At 33.6% G+C, this 16,581-nt stretch overlaps 1 protein-coding gene across 1 annotated transcript; it reads right to left on the reverse strand.

The window, feature by feature from the left end:
• Positions 1-691: 691 nt before the first annotated feature.
• Positions 692-4,062, reverse strand: LOC105039475 (protein gamma response 1). Its single transcript, XM_010915637.4, has 3 exons — positions 3,903-4,062; positions 2,479-3,225; positions 692-1,670 (listed from the first exon to the last, which is right to left on the reverse strand). The coding sequence occupies exons 2-3, from the start codon at positions 3,221-3,223 to the stop codon at positions 940-942; spliced, it is 1,476 nt and encodes a 491-aa protein (XP_010913939.1). The 5' UTR covers positions 3,224-3,225; positions 3,903-4,062; the 3' UTR covers positions 692-939.
• Between the last annotated feature and the right edge of the window lie 12,519 nt (positions 4,063-16,581).

Here is a 16,581-nt window from a genome sequence, read left to right on the forward strand (position 1 = left end):
GGAGCACACCAATAGGAACCAGAGCCATACCCTATTGAATACTCATGAATGCCTTACATTTGAAAAGAAAGGATCTGACAATACTTGAAACTGGAGTCTAAAATAGCTCTTCATTCACTTGTTCCTTGTCAAAGGAAAAAGAGGAAAGCTGGAGAGAACTATCAAAAATCTAAGTCATACTGTCAAAGTGCAACACATTTAGAGCATGATGCATGCTTTTAAGATTCAATCATTGATTCATTGATTAGCATGCCCTTTTATTCCTTTAATTTGAAATTTCTGGAAAGGGAGATTTTTGGGAAGAAACTACTGGTTACTAAGGAGAGCTGTAAATAAAGATGACAAATGCAGTACATGAGAATCTGAATTTGAAAATATCACTAAAATTAAAATTCTTCGTTATGCTACTCAATTTTACAAGATGATGCGAACACCTTTTGCATATACTTGAAACTTTCAAGAAAAGAAAATCAAATCAGGAAACAAAAACATGACTGCAAACCATGATTAAATAAGCAAGTAAATGAAATCAGAAAGAAGTAATTCATATCTGATGCTGTTTCACATGTATTAAAAGATGACTTCTATCAGGTCTTATTTTTCTGTCACAAAAAGGGAGGATATGCTTATAGGTAAATCCACGGGAACTTATTATCAATTTAGAGATCGTCAATTTCCCATCTCAATGATTAAGATCCAGAAATTGCTAAATTGTCAGTTGCCAAACTAATTGCAACATTTAATGTTCTAGAAGCAACATTTGGGAGACATTTCTCCATCTATTACCTTTTGAGAACCTCATGTTGTACAAGTCTACCATTAACTCAGCTTCAAAAAGCATATTAATAGTCATGATTAAAGACAAGCAAACAACAAAAGAATGGCTTCCACTTCAGATAACAACCTACATGATCAACAAGAATGCTCACGGGGAAGAATTTATACATCTGAATCAAATCCAATGTTCCAAAATCCTTCAGGGGTCATTGGAGGGGCATACCTGTACCTATGCCTTGAGACACCATCATGATGCTCACAATGCATGCTTGTGGTGTCCATACCGCTTCCCTTTCCTCTACTTCCATCAGGTAGAATCGCATCATAGAACTTCTTGCACTGCTTGCACTCTACTCCTTTGAGATTCTCCCGCTCAGCCTTCTTTCTCACAGGCTCTACATATTTAAATCCCTTGTTTGCCGAATCTAGGATTGAAATATGCTGCTGCTGTGGAGGAGGAGCCGCCTCAGCATTTGTATCTTGTGTCTCATCATCTGAGTTGTTAAAATCCATGTCCTGCGGAGGAAGGACAGAAAGACCTTGTGCTTCTTCAAGAGGGCCCCTGTTTAAGTTTTTCACAACTTCCATGGGAGTGTCAAGAAAGTCATCATGTGGATCTGCATCGCCTGATCCTTGACGTGCCCTAGTATTCCTCCAACATGGACTAGCTTGCCTCATGACAGATAATGACCTAGGTTTTGTAGTAACAGCAATGCTCTTTGATTGGAGGACACTTGAATTAGATGATATACCAATGCGGAAATCAGTATTTGAACTTTTAACCAGTCCCAAGTCTTGATTGGCCTCAGACTTTTCATGGACAACAATATCAGTAGTCCTTTCTGTTGGCTTAGAAGCAAGCTGGGTGACCTCTTTATCATTTTCTTCTAAATCTACAACAGTCGAAAGTTAATTTTAATTTAACACTTTCTCAAAAAAAAAAAAAAAAAGAAAAAAAAAGAAAAGAAGACTTGCCCTGTACAAATAGGCAGGATGGAGAAAATCTAATTAAGAAATTCCTTATTATACTATGTATTGGGAGTGATTATAAACCATCTCTCTAACAAAAGCACGACATCTTTCATTATAAAAGTACTAAAGAGATCTAATATCTTGATAATACTTGAAGGACATTCCTAATCTTCCATTCACTTGGTATGGATGAAAGCTGGGTGCCCTTCCTTTTTTTTTTTTCTGAATTTGCAAATGATAAAAGTTAGAGAAAAGGATTATCTGTTTCGATGTTTAAAGTATCAGCAATATCTTGCCAGTATGGTATGCTGCTGTACCTACACATGCTACATGGTTAAAGTCAGTACATCACCTATATCACATGTCGATATCAGATGTAACAAACCTTTACGCTGCATGGGTACCATTCAGTACAATACATCCCATGCTGCCCAGTACAGTACAACACATAAAATGCTGATCTCAATTTTGCATTCAAACTACCAAAGTAATCTGGATGAACATCATTTAGTTCACAAATTCATACAAAACTGTTCCCATGTAAAATATTAGCAGCTTTCCTACTATAATCACTCTTTTGTCCATTATACTAGAAATTTCAACTGAAGAAGTTTTCTCTGGAACACGTTTCTTCTAGCTTGATTTAGGTGAAGTGCTTTTTTAGAGCCTTTTTCTCTTAAAATATTAAATGTACTTTGCATAAAAGTAAGCTAAACAATAAATTCTTACCTTGGAGGCTTCTTTTGTTCAGATGAGGCCTTGGTGATGCCTTTTCATCTTCCATCCTCCCTGGATGATGTTTTTTATCTGTTGTATCACCGATCTTTCCAACTAGAAAACAGTATTGAGATTTTAAGTGTTTGTAACTTTCTTTCAATTTACTATAATCCTCGATTAAGACTCTTCTTTTGCCCTGCTCTACCAACAATTTTTGATCTTTCAACTCAATCTGTTGCAATAACCTCTGTTGCAGCTCCTTTTCCTCAGCAATCTCACTTGTCATTTGTTCAAGTTGCCTTTTGAGCTCCACAATGATCTCTTCATTTTTATCCATGCTTTCCAGTTTGTCCAAAAGAACTTTTTTCTCAACTTCATGTTTGTTCAGCAACTGCTCAGTGTTCATTAACCTGGCCCTACTTTCTTCTACAGAACATTTCAGTTCATGGATTCTTTCTTGATCATGTTGCTTTTCCATAGTGATCTCTTCTATTTGATGTAAGAGAGAGGTTTCCTTTATCTTCCACTCATCCTCTGCAGCTTTCCTGGCATCAACTAGGCTTCTCTGTAAAATTTTTGATCTTGATTGGAAACTTGGATATAGCTGACTGCAGAAAATAAATTCTATTTGAGAAACCCGGTCTTTTACTTCTTGAATGGTAGCAACGAGAATCGTGCTGAGCTCACATAAGTATTTAGAATCATCACTGTCAGTAGGGTGCTCAAAATCTGAAGAGACCTGCAGGTTCCCTTGCATATCTAGGGTCATAATAAAATTACCAATTAGAATCATGAATTAATCCATATATTTGTTCATTGATAAGTGGAAATGGGAACAAGAACAATATGACAGATCACTGCTTACAGTATGCTTTTTTTTTTTCATTTCTGAATGAGTAAAATTGCAACAATAATATCTGAGGATTCGTATCTGCAAAAGTACTACCCACTGAAATAAGTTTTCTATTGCCATCCATCGCAGAAAGATTTCAAGTTAAGATCACTGCAATTTAATGTTGGACATACATATCAATACACCCTATTTCTACAGAAGGTCAGACCTGTTATCGTTTCCTGGAACCCCATTCCACGATTCGGTCATCAATTTCCACTGCTAACCCACTCTCGAGGTCAAAGACACCTCTTGTATAAGATTTATGGGAGCAGAAATAGCACCCCAATATGGCTCATTGTAGCGAAACCTATGATGATTTAATATCGAAAGCAACAGCCTCTGTTAATGAAGCAAAACCCTATCTCTATGTTAGAGAGCGTCCATTAACATAATCTTCCGATCGAAACGGCAAAGCAAACGGACGCAAATCAAAGATCAGCCCGCAAAACCAACGCATTTGTTCTTTCGTAATTTTTTAATAAAAAAATCCAGCAGAAATTTGCAGTGGAGATTTCAGAGCGGAGGAATCAGAGATGCTCACCGGGAAGGAGAAGAGAAACCCTAGCTTCGCCGAGAGCCGAGACCCAAGCAAAGTCGGAGGCCAGAGAAGCGATCGCAGACGGAGACCTTTCTCTCTGGATCTCTTTCTTTCGCTCGCTTGCGCGGTCTCGGCGGATTTTGGAGGCTCGTGTTGAACAAAGAGCTTCCCTCCTAAGGAAATGAGATCACGTGAGCTGCGAGTGAGGGAAATCCCTACGTCGCTAGTCTGGGCCGTCCCCATCCCTACGGGCCGTAATTATTATGGATCTTGCAGAGTTGTAGAGTAGGTCCGGGGCTGGAGCGATTGGTGAGGGCGCCCGAGACGCAAGGTCAAGGCACGTGCGAATCAGCAGGGCGATGTCCGTTTGATTACTTCCTTGCTTTCAGCATGACCTGTTGGAAGAATAGATGTCATTCTCTACCTATTACCGATCCATGATAAAATCCATTTCCCAGGAAAATCGATTGCAATATAATTGAATTAGCAATCAAATGATATAATAAAATTAATATTAAAAATTAATCTAAAATTGACAGATCAGAAATGTATAATGCACTGTTTTAAAATAATTTTTTTGTATGGGATCATACTTAAAAACTCCGTCTTGAGATATAACGATTATCTCTCCTACGGGTACGATTGTGGAGAGGATGATAGAGCTTTAGCCTAGCAGGTGAAAGATCAAATGAACAGATTAAGAAAAATAATTTGGAAGAGAAAGAAGGATGTTCAGGAGAGAGGGAGATTTTAGATTAAGAAGGGGAGAGAGTATTTTCTTACATACTCTAACCTTTACCACAAGCCCAATTTATAGGCCCAAGTACTTACCATTTGGGCTTCTAATACCGTATTAAAACATATTAAACATATAAAAGCATTAATTGGGATGATGAACAAATTAAAATACAGTATTTATTAAGAAAAATGATAATAATTATTTAAAAAATATAAAATGTGAAATAAAATAAAATAAAAAATTTAGATTTTGGTTGGAATTGATTGGAGGGCTTTTGAATTTTCAATTCACTCCAAAACTCAGATTTATGGTAACTTAGTTGTATGACCCATTGTAACAATGGGCATAATTTAGATGGGATCATTAGGCTAACTGGTGTCACAAGTTTGCCATACCTTAAACAAACATGTGTTAATTAGAATCTTGTGCACAATTATTTTTAAGGAGTTGGGTGTGGTGAAAGAAGGATTCATCGAATCTACGATTAATTCTTTCTTCACACGAATCTACCATTGGTTTGTCCATCTCTCTAAGTTTTGTGTAGATAGATGAACGGTAGAATTTGGAACATTTTGAGATTCATATGGTTGATGATCCAACGATGGATTCACTTGAAGGTGAATCCTTTTTTGGTATGGAATATACAGTTGGCTCTTTAAATTTAAAGAATAATTAATTAATTAATTAATTAATTAATTAATTAATAGATCAGTTTTCTTCAAAATTTCAGTCATAATTGTAAAAAAAAAAAAAAAATTAGCACGTCACAGCTCTTAAAACCGATCTCAAAAGAGGAACGAAATGAATGGTTTTATACTATTCTCTTTTCCTCTCTCCTGGGGGGCTAAAAGGACTTCGTAATCCAGGCTTTCCCCCTGCTCGAGCAACTTACTACGGTCCCCAAAACATGAAATGACAGTATATAGAGCAAAATAAAATGAAAAAAAAAAACTCAAAAAATATGCAATATGTACAAAATCGAAACCAAGAAAAAGCCACCAAACACTTGACTGGATGGCATAACTGCTTGCCATTAAGCCAAAGATAGAAAGTTTGATTCCAATTTGAGCTAGACCTAGAGTAGCTGGGGCATTTTCTAATAGGGCAGATATTGCTTTAGTCAGCAACAATTCAATGAGTAGAAAGGACTCCAATCATGATGATATTGCTTGGAAAGTGTCATACACCAAAAAAATGGCATCTAAACATTGTTAGAAATTATATCAAAAAAACAAAAAACATTGCTAGAAATAAATCCGGTCATTGGCTTGACAGAATCCGATTCTAATAGACTAGTTGGGGGCTCCTTTATAATCATCCAAAGGTGTAACCTCTACGTAGGTCTATTATCATCTAGCAATAAAATCAATCTAATAACTCTTCTCGAACTCAAATAAAGGTCAAAATTTTAAACATATAATTAAAATATTTAATATTTACTAAATATTTGAAACAGTCAAATATGGTCAAATTTTTTTTTAAATTTTTATTCCATATATAACAATCCCCCACAAGATTTAAAGATTTTTTTTAGAAAAATAAAAAATATAGATAAATTTTTATCTAGGCAATTTGTTCAATGCATCATGCAAAGGGGTTTTTTGAACTTAAACCTTCATTTAGTGACATCAAATTTTGTTTATAACAATCTTAGAGTAGTTGAATTTTTTAACTTAGGATCTTTATGTTATAAGCTCAACTTGAAGCATTTATTGCATGGATACCGTGTGAGTTCAATCAAAATTGCGTATTATGGCCATGTGCTTGTATCTCGGTTTTATAAGTGCTATAGAGAATAAGCCTTATAAGAATTCTTATAGACTGCGACCTCACAGTCACACTCATATAGTAGAGTCTCCAAGGATATCTACAATAATAACCCTGCCATATTTATGACTTTGATTTCATTAAAAATTAGACTCAACCTCGACATTTGTAGTAATAAGCACTAATATCAACAGGGATAAGCCTAAAGATATATCTCCTCAAGTGCTCCTCTTGATTACTCAATCAGCTTGTTTTTATCTATTGAATCTATTTCATGGGATCTCTACTCATATAGATTGGATTGCTTCTAAAGATAATCTAATCTATAGGCTTAAGCCTCATCCTCCTCTAGTAGATCGGGTCCATTGTATCTTGGAGAAAAATTGAGCCTGAAGTCCGTGCTGAAAAGAGGTGGCCAGAATTTCTCTAAGGTCAGTGCCTAGCATGCCTTGGATCATGTCAAGCGAGTGACTGGATGGTTTTGTAGTGCTCTTGTAATAAGATTTTATCACTTTTTTACCCTTTATTTCTAACATTCTTTAGAGAAAGTTAAGGTCTCTTTTTATCCTATGGCTCCTATTGACGATAATTCTCTTAAACTTGAGAAATTTAATGGTCATTTGTATAAAAGGTGGCCAAACCGAATGATGTATTGGCTTACTACATTAGACCTTTATTATGTGGTCATAAAGGACACTCCTATTGCAGGAGAAGATCCTATCCACCAGAACCAAGAGTCATATTTGACTAAATTTCTCTATGATAACTATATTTGTCACGGACGTATTCTAAGCTGTTGGTTTGATTCTTTTTATGATATTTTTATCAACACAAGGATCTCGAAAGAACTTTGGGAGTCCTTAGAAAGAAAATATGGTAAAGAATGTATAGGATTTTTCTATAGTGTTGGTCATTATTTTGATTATAAAATGGTTGATAGCTATCCTATCCTTAAGCAAGTTCATAAACTACAAAATCTCGCTTAAACGATAATTGCCAAGGGGAACCACCTTGATAAATGGCTACAAGTTCCTACTATTATTGATAAGCTTCTCTCTTTATGAAAAAATTTTCAACTCTCTCTCAAACATGAGGGAGAAGATCTAAGTCTAGATGATCTAACAGTCTCTATTGAAATAGAGGAAAAATATAGATCTCTAGATATAAAGATCTCTAAGGACGATATAGTTGCTGAAACCAATATTGTCAAAAAATAAAATAAATATAAAAATAAAAAAAAGAACCAAAATCCATCTAAATCTAAGATCCAAAAGGAGAAAAAAATATGTTATGTCTATGGCAAATTAGGGTACTTTGTAAAATAGTGCCGCCACAAGATGTTGAAAATTGTGTTCTAAAGTCAATCATCAGTCTGTTGATGGTTGAGCTTATTATTGTAATTATATATGAATTATTAAATAATAAATATTATTTAATTTTTTTATCATTTTGTATATTTTTTTTGAACTCCTGTGTTGTGATGAAGTCTTTAGGACTATTTGAATCAATATAGGAGGATATGTCGTTTAGTCCTTAAACCTAGTTCACGACCAAACGATATGCTATTATTAGAATGATAGCTATATCAAGTGTAGGTCGTTGTGTGCCATGGACATTGGTTGTCCTGTTAATCAAGGAGTATGGAGATACTGACAAGGCATGCAAGTAAGACGTAGGTGTACATCTCACTGAACATGACCAACTATGAAGCACTCTACTATCAAGAGTAGCTTGTGAAGGATATGGGTATAAGTATCCCTCTGATCTGAGATTATCACAGTGACTTACAAGAAACTTATTGTGCTTTGGTGCCGAACTATCCAAATTTTTAATTTAGTGATAAAATTTTTTTGGGTACAGTCAAGTACTTGCGAAGTCGGTGTGTGAGTCAAGATAGAATTGACCCCTCTGAATAAGTAGAAGTTAATGCATCACTATATTTCAATTCGGTAAAATCTCAACTGGGGTAATATGGTGTTAATGTGATGAATGGACAACTGAACAATGAAATTTATATATTGTCACAATCTGTTAGTGTAATGTATATATCCGGCAAACGTCTTATAATTGATGATGTCTCCGATATCTATTTTTGGTACCATAGGTTAGATCATATTAACAAGAATAGAATAAACAGGTTGATTTAAGAAAGAATTTTGAAGTCAGTGATTGTGAATCACTTCCAATCTATGAGTCCTGTCTTCTTGAAAAAATGATCAAGTCATCTTTTATTAGAAAAGATGAACGAGTTAGTGAAGTTCTAGGTCTAATACATACTGATGTATGTGGACCCATGAACACAAGTGCCAGAGATAGATATTTTTACTTCATTATGTTTACAGACCACCTATCGAGGTATGGACATATCTATTTTAATGACACATAAGTTTGAATCATTTGAAATGTTCAAACGGTTCTATAATGAGATTGAAAAATAAACTGAGAAGAATATTAAAACTCTTTGATCTAACCAAGGAGAAGAATACCTCTCTAGTGAATTTCTGACATACTTAGAAGAGAATGAGATTCTCTTGCGGTAGACCCCTCTTGAAATATCACAGCATAATGATATATGGAAAGGAGGAATCGAACCCTATTAGACGTGGTTCGATCCATGATGGGCTTTACAAATCTGTCAATCTTCTTTTGAAGATATGCACTTAAGTTGGCTTATTATATACTTAATAAAATTTTGAGCAAGTCTGTAAGTAAAACATCACGAGATGTGGATATGGCATAAGCTAGTACTTTCTCACCTTAAGATTTGAGGGTATCTGACTTATGTCAAACATTTAAAAACTGACAAGCTTGGACTTAGGTCTGATAAATATAATTTTATAGGGTATCCAAAAGAGACTAAGAGATATTACTTTTATCTTTCTAATGAATAAAAGGTGTTCATCAGCAATAGAATATTCTTTTTGAAAAAAAATTCTTTGGAGAAGGAACTAATGCCTCTAAGGTTGAACTTAATAAAGTTCGACCGGTAGAAGAACCGACACAATCTAGTAAATCCATAAAATTAAATTTGATTAGATAAAACTTGAAATCTATTGTAAAGATATTTTTGAGAAAATCTGATAGAGTACCATACCAACCAGATAGATACTACGATTTCTTAATCTATGATGGTGATCCTATTAAACTCGATGAGAAAAACAAAGATTCGATCACCTATATGGATGCAATACAGAGATCTGACTTTGATAAATGACTAGAAGCCATGAAGTCTAAAATGGAGTCTATGAAGGTCAACTATGTATGGACATTGATTGATCCATCTGAAGGGGTAAAACCCATAAGGTGTAAATGGATCTTCAAAAGGAAGAGGGGCGCAGACGAAAAGATGAAGACCTATAAAGTCTATTTGATTGCCAAAGATTATCGTCAGCATTATGGTATTGACTATGATGAGATATTTTCTTCTGTGGCAATACTCAAGTCCATTCGGATCATGCTTGCGATAGCAGCATATCTGGACTATAAAATTTAATAAATGGATGTGAAAACAGCCTTTCTAAATGGAAAGCTGGAAGAAAAGATGTATATGATACAATCTGAAAGTTTCATATCTACATATGAGTCTAAAGTGTACAAGCTTCAAAGGTCAATTTATGGACTGAAGCAGGCATTTTAGAGTTAGAACATGTGTTTTGATAAAGTGATCAGAACATAAGGCTTCGTTAAGAACGAAGAAAAATCCTGCATATACAAGTGGATTAATAATTCTGTGGTAGTATTTTTTATTTTATATGTGGATGATATTTTCTTAATTGAAAATGACATCCCTGTATTATAAGGAATAAAGATTTGGCTATCGTCACAGTTCTCTATAAAAGACTTGGGAGAAGTATCTTACATCCTTGGGATGAAGATCTATAGAGATAGATCTAAGAAGTTACTTAGTTATTTCAATCCACGTACATTGATACTGTGCTGAAGCAGTTCAGTATGAAAAATTTTAAAAAAGACTATCTTCCAATAGGCTATAGAATTTCTCTTTCGAAAAGAGATTGTCCGACAACTCTTCAAAAAAAAATATTTAAGTAGAATTCCATATAATTCGATGGTGGGATCCATTATGTATGCCATGATATGTACGAGACCGAATGTGACATACTCACTAGGGATAGTGAGTAGATACCAGCCCGATCCAGATGAGAACCATTGAAAGGTCGTAAAGACCATCCTTAAGTATTTGAGAAATACCAAGGACCAGTGTCTTGTCTATAGAGAATCTAACTTAAAACTTGTAGGGTTTACAGATTCTAATTTGTAGTCAGATCATGACGATAACAAGAGTATGTCGGGATACATATATATCATGAACGGTGGAGTAGTCAGCTGAAAAAATTTCAAGCAGCACACCATGGCCAACTTTACTTGCGAGGCAAAATATATCGCAGCATCCGATGTTGCGAAGGAAGCTATGTGGTTGCAAAAGTTAATCAACGAGCTCGGAGTGGCACCCTCCCTCGATGGCTCTGTCTTATTGTACTGGGATAATACGGACGCCATTGCTCAAGCGAAGGAACCAAAATTGAGCTTTAGAAGATCGATGGAAAGGAAAACCTGACCAATCCATTTACTAAAGTCTTCGGTGCAAGGAGTTCGAAGATTATAAATCAAAGATAGGTATACGATACTGTATTGATTGATTTTAGTCCAAGTGAGAGTTGTTGAAAATTATGTCTCGAAGTCAATCATTAGCTTGTTGACGATTGAGCTCATTAGTGTAATTAGACATGAATTATTAAATAATAAATATTATTTAATTTTTTCATCATTTTGTACATCTTTTTTGAACTCCTGTGTTGTGATGAAGTCCTTAGAACTATTTGAATTGATATATGAGGATATATCATTTAGTCCTTAAATCCAGTTCACGATCTAACGATATGCTATTATTAGGATGATAGCTATATCAAGTGTAAATCGTTGTATGTCATGAGCATTAGTTGTTCTCTTAATCAAAGAGTATGGAGACACTGATATGGCATGCAAGTAAAACGTAGATGTATATTTCACTGAACATGATCAACTGTGGAGTACTCTACTGTTAAGAGTAGCTCATGAAGGATATGGGTATAAGTGTCTCTCCGATCTGAGATTATCACGGTGACTTGCAAGCAACTCATTGGTGTCGGACTATCTGAATTTTTAATTCAGTAATGAAAGATTTTTGGGCACAGTTAAATACTTGTGAAGTCGGTGTGTGAGTCAAGATGGAATTGATCCCTCCGAATAAGTAGGAGTTAATGCATCACTGTATTTTAATTCAGTAAAACTTTGACTGGGATAATCCATATGATAGATTTGAAAAGTTGAAATATAATGTAGATGATCTTTTTTGGATTGATAGTTAAACCCTAAATCACTTTGAGCATTAGGATCAAAGGAATAAATTATACGATAATCATATACCAATGAGTTCTTGAATGTTGCTTAGCAATCTTTTGATCTATTCAGACATCAGGTACCATTGCTAGATGGTCACTTGATTGGTACTGAAAAATTATTTCAGTACTACCAGCTTAGGATTGAACCTATGAGGTTATACTCAAAAAAAATTTTAATTGATCATGTGGCTAATCGACGATTGAGAATCATTCTAGGGTATAACCGTCAATTCGATTGATGGTTAATCTTGCGTAAAAGTTACAATAAATTAATTCGCTAATAGTTGATGAATTATAGGAGAATTGATTAGCGATTAGATTACTAATTAGCTCAATTTGATTGAGCATTAAGATTTGGATCAAGTCTAATTGAATTAAATTCAATTAGGTTTGATCCGATTAGGTTATAAGATGACCTAATCGTCAAGGAAGATTAGTTCTTGATTTAATCAAAATTTTGATTCAATCAATTTTTAATTGAATTAAAATTTAATTAAGGATATAAAAGTATAATTGGATTGGATTTCATTTATTTAATTGGGTCTAATCAAATGAGACTTGGTTTGGGACCAAATTTGATAGAACCTAAGAGTTCAATTTAGTTGGACTTCTCCCTAATGCCACCCTTTCTTGCGCCTTTCTTTTCTTCACATGAGAAATATTTTTGCATGAATATTTCTCATGCCCAGAAGTGAATTGTCGCCCATTATCTAGTCTCCTTTGGATTAGGATAAGTTTGGTTCATAATTTGAATTCAAATGGTTTGAATTTGACTTGAAACAATCTAGTTCTTATCCTTATCCTTTGCTTGTCGCCTACACCATAGGAGGCTGATCATTTGTACGATAAATGAGAAGAAAAATTATGTGAGAAATATCTCATGCGTCAGTCCTTCTGATGCCCTTATTGGATAAGGATCAAGTGGTTGAGTTTTGAATTTAAATTAGTTTGAATTTGAACTAAATCAACAACCTTATCCTTATCCTATCTCTTCTCCACGCCTACCTTAAATCCTCTCAATTTTTGTGCGACAAAGAGGAGAGTTTTATCGTGGAAAAGGTTTCTGAAAGAGTGGGGGCGTGAAACAGAGAGGGGGCAGGTCATTTTGTGCGACAGAAAGAAAAAAATTCCTTCCTCTTTGGGTGTGAGTTCTATGATGGGGTTCTAGGGTTTCGGCTCTAGATTTTTGTGAGAAGAAAAATCAAGAGTATCTTGTTTTATGCTTCCTACACCATCTTCTCCTCCTTTTGTTCTATCTTCTGATCTGGAAGAGTCTGAATGGTCCAAAGAAAGGAGCACAAATTAGTCATTCAGTGTCTTTCGCGCAAGTTAGCACTTCCGAAAAAACGATCTGTTCAAGACTTTGAGCGAACATCCTGTAGAGGTCGAATGTATTGTGTAGCTCCTCGGCATCAGGAAGAATCCATTACCAAGTCCATCAGCTATGGTGATCATCAACCCTTGCTCTGGTAAAGAATCTAATCTCAATAGATAGGATCTACTCCTGATATGCTTGTTTCAGATTAGATCTGCTTGCATGATTGATATGATCAATTATTTAATTTCAGATGTTGCATTTATTCATGTCATATGATTCTTTTTAGGTAGTTTCTAGATCAGATCTAGGGTATGTAAATAGATTAAAATGCTTAATCTATAGTTTTTTGCTAATTTTTTTTTTAAAATACATATTTTGAACTGTCGATTTTTTCTTCACAAGAAGAATAAGATGAAGGGTTATATCTAAGTACATACAGCCTAACAATCTTCGACCAATGTTGTGACATCTAGTCCGAGCCAAACCGATGACAGATTCATAACTTTGTATTTTGAAATTAATGAGGCTACTTCTCTCACTGATTGGGGGATTGATATGGATGCAAATATGTACAAGTTTTGAATGCTCTCTCGTTGTAATGTATCAGTATATAGAACTTGGGAGCATAACTATGGATAATAGTACGATTGCCAAAGTATTAGAAGAAAGAAGCATGGACCTCAAATTTGCTTTTGAAAAATTTTTGTCCATGCATAATATACAACATGTGCTTGATATGCGGAACAACCTTGTTAGTCATTATTGATCTTGTTAGGTTACAAGTTGATCTTTGAGTCCAATAAAGTTGTACTTCAAGAGGATCAAGAATTTATTAGAAAAAGTTATGTATCAAATGGACTCTTTAAATTTAATGTAATTTCTGAATCTCATATATTGAATAAAATTGATTCTTCCTTTGCTTATAATGTTACGCATGATAATACTTGGCCTGATGGATTAGGTCATGTGAATAAAAATACTATAAAACATATGATGAATTTAGATTTGATTTTCAAATTTAATTTTGATTTTTCAAATAAATGTGAAGTTTGTATGCAAGCTAAACAAACTCGTAAACCTTATAAACATATTTTAAGAAATACATCAATATTAGAATTAATCTATAATGATATAAGTAATATGAACAATATTTTGACTAGAGATAGAAAAAGATATTTTATTACTTTTATCGATAATTTTTAAAATATTATTATGTCTTTTTGATGAAAATAAAAGATGAACCTTGGATAAATTTAAACTTTATAAATCCGATGTAGAAAATCAAATAGAAAAAAATTAAAATCTTGATGTCTGATAAAGATGGAGAATATATCTCTATTGAGTTCCATACCTTCTATGAAGACATGGATATAATCTATGAAATTACTACTTCTCATGCTCTCAAATCTAATAGGGTTGCTGAGAGGAAGAATTGAACATATCTTGATATGGTAAATACCATATTGGCTAGTTTTGACCAACTCAACAATTTATGGGGAGAGTTTCATCAAAAAAATAATTTGTGGGGAGAGGCATTATTAATAGTTTGTAAAATTTTAAATCAGATTTTCTATAAAAATTTTGATAAGTCTTCTTATGAGATGTGGAAAGGTCGGAAGCCTCATTTTAACTTTTTTTAGAGTGTGGGGGTGCCTTGCGAAAGTAGGGGTACTACCTACTATGAAAATAAAGTTAGAAATTAAAGTACTTGATTATGTGTCTATAGGCTATGCGCAATATGGTATAGCTTATAGATTTTTAATGATAAAATCTGAATTAAATGGATTTGATAATAATACTATAATTGCATCCAGAGCAATCATTTTCTTTGAAAATATTTATCTTTTGAAAAATAAAAATAATCACATACCTAAATAATACTATAATTGCATCCAGAGAAGTCATTTTGATAATATCTATCTTTCGAAAGATAAAACTAATCACATATCTAAAGACTTATCTATGTTACCCTCTTGTAGCATTAAAAATGAATTACCATTCAACCCTATAGAACCTAGAAGAAGTGAAAGAAGAAAAATTGAAAAAAAATTTGGTGATGATTACATCACTTTTCTTGTGGAAGATGATTTATTAACCTATAGAGATGCTCTATCCTCTATAGATGCTAAACTTTGGCTTAAAGCTATAAAGAATGAAATGAACTTATTAATTAAGAATAAAACTTAACTTCTATTAGACTTATCTCTTGAAAATAAATCTATATAATATCCACTCAAATGTAGCTAAGTTCAACTCTCTTGCTCTTTATATATATATATATATATATATATATATATATATATATATATATATATATATATATATATATGCGCACATGCATGTGCACGTGCGTGCATGCACGCATGCGTGTGGGGAAATTGGCTATATTGCACCCGAGCATAATGACCTCAAAATTCGATCCACCTATCTACTGTTCATTCGATATGAATCACAAGGAATGTATGTGCGCATGCACGGAGAAATTGGCTATATTGCACCCGAGCATAGTGATCTCAAAAATCGATCCGCCTATCCATATCCATTCGGCATGAATCACAGAGAATCCAAAACTCTCCCATGAGCCGCTGACTATTGTCATTTCAAAAACTAAAAAAATAAATAATTAATCAATAGATGCCATTTCATAGCTTTCACTCTCTCTTCATTGTAAAAACTACCACATCATTTAAAAAAAGGTTAGTCATTAATTGTTGGACCTATGCCCGTCTAGGGTCCTCTCCCTCATTGGACGTCCACTCTAAAAAAAATACAAACCTTTTAGGATAAATACCTAGTCAGTGGTGAGAAATATAAATACCATAGAAATAAACAGGAATTCGACTGGGGCTCATTCATAATAAACAATAATATTGGAGAATAAACACAAAGATTGCAGATAGTAAAAACTATGTAGCCAAAAAAAAAAAAAAAAAAAAAAAAACCTTCTTGGAGTGGATAGAAACAAGCCAATAATACATAGAAAACTACACAAATGCTCACTATCTTTATGCATTTCCCTGCAGAACTAAATAGAAACTCTTTAAAAATAAATACTAACTATAAAAAAAAACACAAATCTCTTAGAATAAAACATATATAGTCTATAACAATAAATATAAATATATAAAAATAAATAAAAATTTAATTATCTATCTCCGATTAGATTAGAGCTCATTGACAGCAAACAGCAACGTTGAAGGATAAACATAAAGTTTGAAGAGAATAAATATTAAATGATCAAAAAAATATAAATCATCACAAAGTAATTAGGATGCTCACTACTTTCTTATATATTTTTTTAAAAATAAATAAAAATTTTTTAAAATAAATATAAATTATTTTAAAATAAATATGAATTAATTTTTTAAAATAAATACCTAATCTACGATGATAAATATAAATATCATAAAAATAAAAAAAAAACAATAGATCGCCCGGTGGGTCAAATAGAGGGGACGT

Source organism: Elaeis guineensis, chromosome 1, assembly GCF_000442705.2.
Source record: "Elaeis guineensis isolate ETL-2024a chromosome 1, EG11, whole genome shotgun sequence".
Lineage (NCBI taxonomy): Eukaryota > Viridiplantae > Streptophyta > Magnoliopsida > Arecales > Arecaceae > Elaeis > Elaeis guineensis.